Below are 12047 nucleotides of genomic sequence, written 5' to 3' on the forward strand. Positions count from 1 at the left end.
ACGCTACTGTGTCAAAACCTTACGCCTGCCTCATGGCAGGTGTAAGGGTGACGCAGGGCTTGAAGGATAGGAATACCAACCGCATTGCTGGAGTTGCATCATGCTTGCAACAACTCCAGCAATGCATGTCTTTTTCGCCAACAGATGTCGCAGGAATCCTGGTGTATCTGTCACTCCTTGCGACATGGAGCGATTTACAGTAAATACGGCGCATCCATCGTTTCGCAAGTAGAGCGCAGTGAAAACGGTCACATTTCTGTTTTCACACCATGATGCAACAGTTTTCATAAATAAGCCCCCACTGTGTTTAAAACATGCTTTACTACTCCAAGTGTGCTTGAATTGTTACATTGCAAATCTATCGGGGCACTCCACATTACCCAGGTGCACTCCAACACCAATGAGTGCATGGCATTTCATCACAACTAGAATCATTACATTGCAAATCTATTGGGGCATTTCTTTTTACCAGGGTGCAGCCTGTCACCATGGAGTGCTCGGCATTTCATCACTCAGCATCCCCCACTGAGACAAACTGGCTCTGGTGCCCGACACGCTCAGGTTTTTCTCATAGTGAACCGGGATAGGGTAGCGCATTGGGTGCCTCTCCGTACCCGGGTGCCCTCTAGTACATCGAAGTGTACAGTATTACACTCCGTAGCTATTCCTGCCATTAAAAGCATGATTAGATAATCTAGAGGCTGCAAGCGATTAAACAACTGGTAATATGTGAAAGGCGTCACTTCACTGTATCCATGTGCACTCCATTAATTTGAAGCGCAACATATCAGATTCCCTAGCTTTACCATTATAATATGAACACTTAAAGCAACCAATACTCTGAAAAAGGCTAACAACTGTGAATATGCATAAGATTTGAGTATGGATGAGTCTGTAGCACACAGTACTTGGAATCAGGATCGCTCTCTGAATATACTCCAATGCTGTTTACCTGAATGGATTATGTATCACAAGGGCAACCTTTTAACAACTATATGTGTCTTATAACCTGATAAATATGTGCCATCTTTTTAAGTCATGTACTAAATGCCCCATTTGATAAGTAAGTTCCACTCTATAGTTATGCAATCATGCAACCCATGCCTCTATATAAAATGTATCACTCACTTGCTATCCATGAAGGTGTATCTGCTTTCTGATTCCCTAAGGATTCCTCCCTAATCTTTAACATGTACGTCTCATATAATTCATTTAGAACAGTCGAGCAGGTTTTTCGTATATTGTAATAACCCCGTCCTTTTGCACATGACATTATTGTGGATATGAACCAACTGTCAAGGCATTAGAGGTTATTAATGACAGCAAAATTATACATTAATGGGGAGATGTAATGAGATACTCAGACTATGAGTTTTCCTGATATGATTAGGACAAAATTGATTTCTGTTTAGATATACTTAGTCCAAGGCAGACACTAAGAAGACATGATTGGATTTGTTATATTCTGAGCTATATTATCATTACTATGATAATAAATTGGCAAGGTATCATGCCTTGATCTGTTATCTACACACCTTAAGTACTAAGCGAAAAACTTTGATCTAAACATTAATACACACTATTGTGATTATGTTCTATCACAGCATGAGATTCTGTTTCCTTTCTTCTTTCCCTTCTCTCAAACCCCCCCCGCTGGGAATCACCAATGATCACCGCATGTGCTTTATTACAGGAGAATTGGAATGAGTAGTTCACTTTAGTGTCTGCAGAAGGAAAAAATGGCACTCCCTCACCTCACACTGTGGTGATGGTTGTTTTGGAACACAGGACCCCAAACTTTATCCACCTTTGATCTTTTCTCAGGAATGAAACAAATGTTAGCTGTTCCATATGTCATACTGTACACCAAATGGCATATTTCACCCTACACCAGAACAAGGAATGACTTACCTTAAACAAAGGAGCACATGTCAAACAATGAATGGATGCCAATTTGATTGATTTTGAAAGGGAGGACACCCCTATTCTGGTTTCAAATTGTTTGTTATTGGGGTAAAAAGGCTCCGAGCCCCATTGGAGTGTTCACCCCCAACAAACTTTGGGTAGTTCATTAGACAGAAAGAGGGTTCCGGACCTTACATATTACTAACCTGACCATGTTGCTATAATTTACATCTGGCTGCTGCTTCTCGCTGAACATTTAGCATCTCCATTGAAAAACATACGTGTCAAAACCATTGTACGTGCCATCTATCAAACCTCAGTAATCCATGGCTAATGTATAACCATTGATTTCAGGGGACATAATAACAGAATATGTCCATCACAGTCTTAGTTCTACCAGGCGTCGAAATCAGCTTCCCATTTTAAACATATCTTTCAGTCAGCACTTTCTGATGATAGATGCTGTTACCTTAAAGATAAGAACTTTTTTATTGTACAAGGTCAACAGTTTTGAACTTGTGCGTACATGACTGTAATATTACTTAATATAACCTTTAAAAAATGCAGAGGTAGTTCTTGAGTATCTGTTCTCTTGAATTACCTATTGACATGGAGTAATGTAAATACCCTGGTTCAGACAAAGGGCCACTGTAGAGAAGAAGACCACCAGGAGCCTCCGTGATAAACTCCAAGGAAAGGCGACTCTCAGTGCAAGGGCGCAGGGGCGGAAACCAGGCAAATCCATTGCCATGAAAGCTGTGCATAGTCTGTTGACAGTCTGGTCCATGGAGCTGAGGAGAACACTGACACCTGAGGAGAGCAGATTACAGGGACAATCAAGAAAAGTACATGGCAACTTATTTTAAAAAGAGTAACGTTACCTGTGTCTAAAAAAACAATTAGGCATGAGCAATGTCATTGTATTATATACGGAACCACCATGAAAAATGAGAATGCTGGTCAATAAATTTCACCCAAGTAGAAAAATAAACCAACCCTTCACAGATTGTGCTTCTGTCTGCAGAAGGAGGTGCTAAGAATATAAGGTTTAGGTGTATTACACATGCTAGTTGTTTCTTTAATATGTACAAGCTGCTAATTTCCTAAATTCATGCAGGTTATGAAGATCTTCACAAAAATAAAACACCCATGCACATGATGTAATTACTGGAGGAATAGTGTTTCTTAATAGTAAAGAAAAGTGTCCTTAAAAAACAAAATGTCAGAAATTATTTGAGGAAGGTTATATGGGGGGGAAATCATGAGTAAATCGATGGATTTATTTATCCGGGTGGGTGTATGCCTGTCTTGGTATACATGTGTGTACGTGGCTGCTTGTTGAGAGACACACAATGATCATACGGCAATTAATGCGTAAGGCCCAAGGCCAGCAGTGAAATAGACTTATTGATTGACAAAGATTACACGCCACAGAAGCTGGAATACTGAAATGTGTAAGATAATCTCTAGAACATATTGTGGCATATTTACCTAATTAGAATAGTGGAAAAAAGACAAAATCCATAAATGGTCTACTAATTGGTAAGATCTGGATAGTTTCCTAATAAGAGTCCATATGCAAAGAGGAACATTTCTGTATGACCATAACCAAACAAGGGAGAAAAATATGCACATCCCAGCCTTTGCCAAAATGTGTAGTGAAGATAGAAATCCCACTTTCATCTATTCTGGTTGTAAATACGTTGACGGAGTATCCAAAATTGCAATGGTAGTCTTTAGAAGAGAGGGACTTGGCTCACAGACTGCCCAACCAAGCATTCCACTGTGGTAAACTGGTTTTAATAAGGAAATCCTTGGCCCGCTTATTAGTTTGGCCAAGCAGCAATGCATCCTGCAGAGATAAAAGGTGTTAGGTGTAATAAATCAACCAAACAATACCACCATCTAAGAAATAAAACCCTTAAAGTCTGCAGCAAATTTTATGTAAAAAGGTAGAAAGTGTAATAAAGAAAAATCAAAGACACAAAGATTATCAGACAAGGTTAGGCCAAATGAAAAAAATGTCACATTGAAAACAAATGTGAGAGGGTGCTAAATTTAAAGTCAGTGCCAAGTGGCAACTATACCCAAACTTGTCTATAGTTTAAGATCTATATGCTGAGGACTTGATGAACAGCTTTTGCAGAAAAAACATCTCCGAACAGGACAAGATGGTGCAGTTATCTGACAAGGACTTTCCTTGACCAATGGATAATCCTACCATAGTCCTGTCATCTGGAATCAGCTAAAATGGAGCTTTTGCCCAGCAAATCAAGTAAATCTCGCCCAGAACAAAATCTCCAAGGCAAAATAACCCTCTTGAAAAGTATGTTAAGCTGGCTTACTCTGGGGTGGAATTAGGAGTTCCAGTTCTCTTGAAATTAGTTATAGGAGCCTCTCCTCAATCAGTAAATGTCTACCACTGTCACTTTGGAATCTCTCCATTAACTGGGAAATTCTAAATGTGTCATTAGTCTCCAATAGCCCAACACTTTCTCAAACCTCAAACCTCCCAGAGTAATCTTATGAAAAAGAGCACACAAAACCGGTTTGCCCTTCTGCTCAAAAGCATTGGATGCACCAAATGAGAGCTTATAGCTACAAAGTTCCCTCCTGCCATTCAACTTCCCCCGCCTCTAATCAATTTCACCTAAACAACTTTAAAGGGATTCCACTAGCATCTGTTGGTACTATACCAAGATGTGAACAAGAAAAGCCCCCCCCAACAAAATATTTTTAGTTTGGGAAATAGGGTAAATTACATAACAATCAGCAAGAAATATTCCTGTTTAACTTGTACTTCTTCACACTCTGAATTAATCAGACAAGTAATTACTGACCCACAATTATTTTTATACCTTTTTCTCAAGTTCAATATAAAGTGCAAGGTGTTAAGTGTTTCATCACATAATACTCCCAAATTAATCTTATAAACTGCATTATTACATAATAGTACCAAATTCATCATATCTTCCGAACAACAATCCAAAACTTATTAGCAACATGACTTCATCATCACAAACCTGACTAACCTCATACACTTCCAATACATGCAATTCATTCAACTTCAAACAGACACACACAGTCCCCAAATCAAGTCCTTCACAACACAGCACAGAGGTAGTTATTCCTTCCTCTATGGCTGTTGGGTCACAGCTGAGGGACTGCACAGATGATCACAGCCAATGCACGTGCCGGTGAAGACATCAATTTCCATCCACCTTCTTAGGGCCTAAGACAGGTTATTCTTTGTTTCACAATGAGTATGGGGTTTATTTTCCTCTCTGAGCTGCAAATGCCTTGAAACTGCCACAGGACGGAACAGTGAGTACACAACTCTGCTGCTGACTGACATAGTCATATGTAACTATGTGCCATTAGAAGATCCATAGGAGGTTCTAGTTCTCCAAAAAATAAGGTTCGCAACCATCCAACCCCTACCCTTTAAGTCTCCTCACCACAGTACATATATTATTTTCACAATTTCCAGATCAGAATCTTTCCTGGTGTGTCCTCTGTAGTATCCGAGTCAGTATAGAGATCAATGTATCGATTCCCTGTACTGACCCTCAAACCCCCACCACCCTGGGGATCCATTATATGTACAAATACCATATCATACCATCAGTGTTCTGGGTGCAACATCTCAGACTATTATCCTGTTGAGCATTCACTGACAGGAGCAGACACTCCCAAGACCCTTCAACAAGCCAGTACAATACCTTAAGGGTGCAATCAAGTTAAATGGTCCAAAGTCCCTCTTTCAGTGTGTCATACAGGAAGAGGATGGCTTTGCTAGTTGACTTAATGGATTTCATTACCTCCACATTCCCAGGGAGATGTACAACTGTTGATTAGCTGATGAGAGAAGCCATTGAGCAGATACTTTCCCCTCATATGCAGGGCCATTGCACCGATGAGTGCATGGTTCCAGGGAAGGATTACATATAACATACTGCAATATTTCCCACTCCCTATGCTTCTGGCCCAGCATTGTATCCAGGCCGGGAATGCAAAGGTTTAAAATGGCCAACAGCATTATTTACCAAACCAGCTAGGCTATGCCCAGCTCTGTGAATAAACCCAGGTGCAACATTCCAGCCAGTACATCTGAAACCAGTAAGAAGGTCACTTATGCACGCCAAAGGGAGCCTGGTGAGTTTGAATGCCAGGTTTAACACCCACACAGCTCTGATCGGGGTGTAGATATCAATGATGCAGTAGGGGCAGTGGCACTAAGATTGGGCGGGTGAGGAGTCACTCACTCCAATTACCATTATATTTTACTAACTAACCAAGGCCTATGGGGGCTATTTACTACTTTGCTATCGGCCCCAGACCGTACTTGCTAGGCCACTAGGCTATAAGGTAAAAACTTTGAACTGATGAGACCATTCTTTTTGATGAATAACTGAGGTCAGGGAGTAATAAACTGGGCTAATCATGGATGCATGGTCATTTTGGAAATCTGGAAAGTGGTATGTTAATAGGGGTGTAAAGATCTTTATGGAAATTTGGAAAGATAAAAATACTTGTAGTATGGTACAACGTCACCAAGACACTGCCTCTAACGACCTATCCATCTCCCTACACTCCCATTCATTTCAATCTGGCCTTCCAGCGTTACTGGAGGGTCCTTTTGATAAATGAAGGGAGGGTGGATGCCTCATGTTATTCGATCTCTTTGAGCAGGGAGAACGGCGTTCCTTTGCTGAATGCATAGCCCTTTTTAAGCTGCTGCCCACAGAAGAATATCATTACTTCCAGGTAAAACATTGGGTACAACAACCCCAGGAGCGGGCGGCCGCGACCAGGGACTTGCTCCTAATAAAGAGATTTATGCAATCTGGCACTACAACTAAGGGCTGCATATAATTTGTGTACTCTCTTTCTCTAACGGTGGGCCCTCCTTTCGCTCCGCAACACAGATGGGATACCTTGCTAGCCACCCCCATAGGAGAGAAACAGTGGGGTTCCCTATACAAAGACATTGCTAAATATAACCTATCCATGTTTCTGAGAGAAGCTCAATACAAAATTGTGTACAAATGGTATTTACACCCCCAGAAATTACACACTAAGGGCCATATGTAGGAAGGCCATTACCGGTCGGTAACGGCCGAACTCGGCCGTTACCGACCGGTAATAGGCTTTTGTTATGTAGGGGGCCAATTTACAGATTCAGTAAATACCGAACCGAATCGGTAAATGACATATAGGAAGCATTTTAAACAGTGCTCATGTGCTTTAAGGATTCGTTATTTACCACCAACTATTAGTTGGTGGTAAATAAGGAATACCTTAGAAAATGCAAATCAATGCATTTTCAACTGTGCCATGCGGCAGACATACATGCTCATAGGGCATGTATGTGTGCCACATGTGCACACAAGCACTAATCAGGGTGCAACAGGGTGTCAAAGTGACACCTTGCCACCCTTGACTCGATTCGGTAATTGCCATTCATTCCTATGGGCCTCAACCGATTCGGTAATTACCGAATCTTAACGATTCGGTAATTTTTACCGATTTTTTATCTACATAGCAATTACCGATTCGAAAATACCGAATCGGTAAAATTCGGTATTTTCGAATCGGTAATTTACAATTACCTACATCTAGCCCTAAATTCCTAAATACCTCAGACTAATGTTGGTGGGGCTATGGGCTTTTGGGTGACTTACATCATATATGGTGGGACTGCCCCTCCGTCCAACCCTTTTGGAAAGAAATCCTATCCCAAATCAAACAGATTCTGGGATATCCAATTCCAGATTCCGTAGAACACACTCTTCTGGGGGTGCGGGACCCTAGTCTGAAGAACCAACACAGGGGGACCCCTTCATTATGTGACTATGTTTAGGGGTGGCTAAAATGGCAATAGCCACAGCCTGGAAGAAACCGGAGGCCCCCTCCCTTACCCTATGGCATGCGCGTCTGTGGTGAGCTCTGGCCCTTGAACAGATGACGGATATAGTCGAGGACTCATGCAAGAGTTTCGATTACACCTGGAGTCCTTTGGTGGGTTATTTGTTGGAGGGGTTTCCCTTGTTTGCCTGCGGACCCAGATTGCGGGCCCTCTCCTCTTTCAGATATAATAGATCTGGCATCAAAGTTGACCTTCCTTGCAGTTGGGGCCCCTGGGTCCCACGACACCTCCCCTGTGATTGGTCCTGCTCCCCCTTCTGGGTTTGGTGTGGGAATTGCTAATGGAGGCACCACTGGGCTTTAGTAGAATAGTGTGGCGTACCTGTTTATCTCAAGGGCTGGACCGTAGTTGAACTTCAATGCTTTCTTGTAATTGTCTTAAGAATAGATGGCACCCTCTGAAAGACACAATGTTTCCACACAGCTTTATGTGTAGGAAACAGGTGCCTGCAGAGAAACCTTGAAAGTACAGAATGATAGCCATGATGATTTGGGCTATCTTGGCTAATAAGAATATTAAGTTCCACCATCTTGTGGGTGTGGCTAGTTAAGCAGTCTATAGGATGTGCTTTGGTGCTGCCTGTGGGGATGGGACATGGGGGGCTTCCCAAGAAGTGCAAGAGTTTTGGTGGCGTGTTCACAGGCTAAGATGGTGCCCACAATACAAGAAGAGTACTTGCCAGGCATGTGGAGTGGCGTAATGATATTCTGGAGCTGGCTTTGTGAACAACCTGCCTTGATACTGTTGCACACAACTGCTCATGTTGACTGCCTCACTGGAGGGCGGTTGGCTCTATCCGCCAACCCAGGACCTGGAGCCTCATGTGCAGCCTACAGTGCCAGAACCAGGCGGCCTTTCCCCGGGTCGCTAAGTGCAAAGTTTCCAAGTGGGTGTGTGGTGGTTTGATAAACTCCCCTAAACCCTGGTGATGATGGCGGTGTGTTTGCTGAAGCTTACGGTCTTTGCGCCTTGCTGGGACAAAAAAAAAGACAGAGGTGGTGCAAATTTGGGAAGGACTAAAGAGAGCAGATCTCGGGTAGAACTAATTAATTTATGATGGTCTGAATATGAGAAAGTTGTGTGGAAGTTGTAAATGGCATTTATACCGGATCGATCTACGTCTGTGCACCTAGTGGGGCACAGGAGATGAGGTGCTGACTCCCATGAAGTGTGGACTGGTCTGGGACATTACATCGACTCGGTTTGTACTGTTTGGTACAACAACTGGCTAAAAGGTAGTTTAAAGGTGACATGAGACAGTTGATACAGTGGTTAAGCCAAATGTAACTACAGGGCATCTGCTCAAGAAGAAGGCTAACAGGGGTACATGCCCGGAGGCACAAGGTGCATTACGCTCAATTTAGACCATTATTAAAGGGCATGCAGAGAGGATCTAGGCTATTTTGCAAGTGATACAAGGCAAAATCACTCTTTGAACACAAGTCAGACTCTGTCGCATTAGAAGTCAACTTACTGAGAACACACCAAATGAAATGATCTAGTAGGGTATCAGAGAATGAATAAATGTGGGCCTCAATTAATTCAATGGTAAAACTACATGAACAGTTGGAGGAACTAAACATAGGGCTGAAGACTTTGCAGAGCGATCCAATCATAGTAATATTCGCCTATTGGCCTCACAATCCCTATAAGCCGTTTACATGGCGATTCCGAGCAGAGTCGTTACTTGACCCGATATAGGCTGACACCATTAAAACTGCCATTATACAATATTTCGAGACAAATGTGGGGTCAGTGGAGAGTCAAGAGACACTGTGGGAGGCCTTTAAGGCCACAATTAGAGGCACATGTATTAGCACATCAGCGGGGATCCTAAGGGACATACGGGGCAGACTATCTACATTGGAGAGGCAATTAAGTGAGTTGGAAGCTCAATATGACTACACACCTTCGACAGCCACACTCACTTGTATACATGAATACATTGATGAATACAACACTCTTGCAGAGACGGAGATCAAATACCTATCGAAAAGACACGTCGCCAGGCGCTATGGCGAAGGGGGACGTCCGAGCAGGTCACTAGCCGGTAGACTGCAGAGTAGAGCAAGTCACCTCCCGGTTGAGCGAATTGTGGATGCAGAAGGACAGGCCCAATTCTCCTCAACTGACATAGTGGAGCAATTTCGTCAATTCTATGCCACGCTCTACACCTCTAAGGGCGGGATGGACGAACAGGACATGAATAACTACTTAGATGATATCGCTTGTGCGTGGTTGTCCAAAGCTCATCGGAAATACCTTAGTCTCCCGCTAGATGTGGAGGACGTGACAGATGCCATCAGGTCGCTCCCGAACGGTAAAGCTCCCGGACCTGACGGGCTTACCGCGGAATTCTACAAAGCACACGCTGCCATCCTGGCGCCTCATCTTTTAGGAGTGTACGCGGAAGCGTATGAGTCTGGCCGCCTTCCCCCCCTCTTTACGCCAGGCAATGATCATCACTCTTTTGAAAAAAGACAAATCCCCCGAATGCTGCGAATCATACCGTCCATTATCTCTCATAAACTTGGATGCCAAGACACTGGCGAAAATTCTCGCCACAAAACTACAACCTCTAATGCCACTACTAGTGCTCCCAGATCAGGCTGGGTTTATTCCCGACCGTTCTACATCCCTTAACTTGCGCACCATCTTTGCCATGATTCATGTCCTGAATCCCGACCTACCGGCCGTCGCGGTCCTATTAGATGCCGCTAAGGCATTCGATTCTATAGAATGGCGGTACATGATGCACTTATTGCGCAGAATGGGACTCCCCCCGATCTTTTTACGCTGTATTCAGATATTGTATACTGAGCCCTCCGTGAGCGGGAGAGTGGGTGGGGACACGTCTGAACCGTTTGATGTTGGGCGTGGCACACGACAGGGGTGCCCATTATCCCCGTTCATATTCGCCATCATGCTGCAACCATTAGCATGCAAAATCCGGCAGGTCCATAGAGCGGCGGCTCTCAACTTTAACAACAGACCGGTAGGGATCTCAATGTACGCGGACGATACAGTCCTAACCGCAACAATACCTGTCCCCTGTCCTCCGCGAATATGTAAAATTTGGCCTACTCTCCGGTCTTAGTATATATTGGGACAAATCCGTCATCATCCCTTTGACAGCAGCAACCGCCCCTCCTACGGTTGAGTACCCGTTGGTCTGGTCTGCGGACCCAGTTAAATATCTAGGCATATGGATCCATAGGGACCCTGAAACGGTTATCACTGCAAATTATGGTGCGGCGAATACAGCACTAGTGATGCTAGTAGACAGATGACTCCCACTGTCACTAGCGGACCGGATTTCAGTCATACCCAATTCTTTATACTTGTTATGCAATGTACCGGTTCCGTTGAGTAAGCACATTTTTAAGACTCTTTAAACTCAGTTATTGCGACTTGTCTGGGGTACCAAACAACCGAGAATTCGCTGGCGTACACTGTCACTAACGTGCCAGAAGGGTGGGTTCAATGCACCGGATTTTTACATATACTATCTATGTTTCCAGGCCCAATACGCCTACTATTGGTATAGACCGCACAACTTCATCCCACATGTTGCGGTGGAGGAGGGCGACGCACACCCGGTCCCGTTGAGAGGCATCATCACACATATGCATAGACACACTCCCAGGGCAGAAATTAATACACTCAATGTCACAGTGGCGGCATGGCAAGCGATTGGACGTCGAACGCAGAAGCTTCCCTTATATGCACCTGCAATGCCCCTAGAGGGACATGCCGCACTGTCGGTTGCCCAAGATAGGGGATCTGTCCTGGTGCTTCGTGAGGCGGGCATCACACACAAGAGTGATTGGTTCCCGGAGGGTACATACCTTACAGGGGACGATTGATCTTATATACACAATCCTACACTTCTATTTCAGTTCACCTGCTATCGATTCCAGCGAGCGATTAAGGATCATTACCCTTGTTTCCCGGATGAACCGGAGACAATGTCGGCCTTCCAATTGTTACTCACTACCCCAACTAGAAAGAAACTAGTCACCAAGTTATATAGGGTCATACGGAAGGACACATCACACAACACTGCCACCAGTCTTATCCGCTGGAACACTGAAATAGATCCCTCCATCACAGAGGAGGAATGAATGAAAATATGCTCAATTACGGGGCGCTTAACGTCCAACAGCAACCTCTGCATCATTCACCTTAAATTCCTCCATCAAACATACTACAC

At 43.7% G+C, this 12047-nt stretch overlaps 1 protein-coding gene across 1 annotated transcript in view; it reads right to left on the reverse strand.

The window, feature by feature from the left end:
- Positions 1-12047, reverse strand: part of LOC144798008 (neural-cadherin-like) — a 566884-nt gene that overhangs the window by 250637 nt on the left and 304200 nt on the right. Inside the window, exon 22 of the mRNA XM_078668798.1 lies at positions 2507-2715. Within this exon, the coding sequence (XP_078524924.1) occupies positions 2507-2715 (209 nt within the window). The remainder of the gene's footprint in view (positions 1-2506; positions 2716-12047) is intronic.

The sequence above is a fragment of the Lissotriton helveticus genome, chromosome 12 (genome assembly GCF_964261635.1).
Source record: "Lissotriton helveticus chromosome 12, aLisHel1.1, whole genome shotgun sequence".
NCBI classification, from domain to species: domain Eukaryota; kingdom Metazoa; phylum Chordata; class Amphibia; order Caudata; family Salamandridae; genus Lissotriton; species Lissotriton helveticus.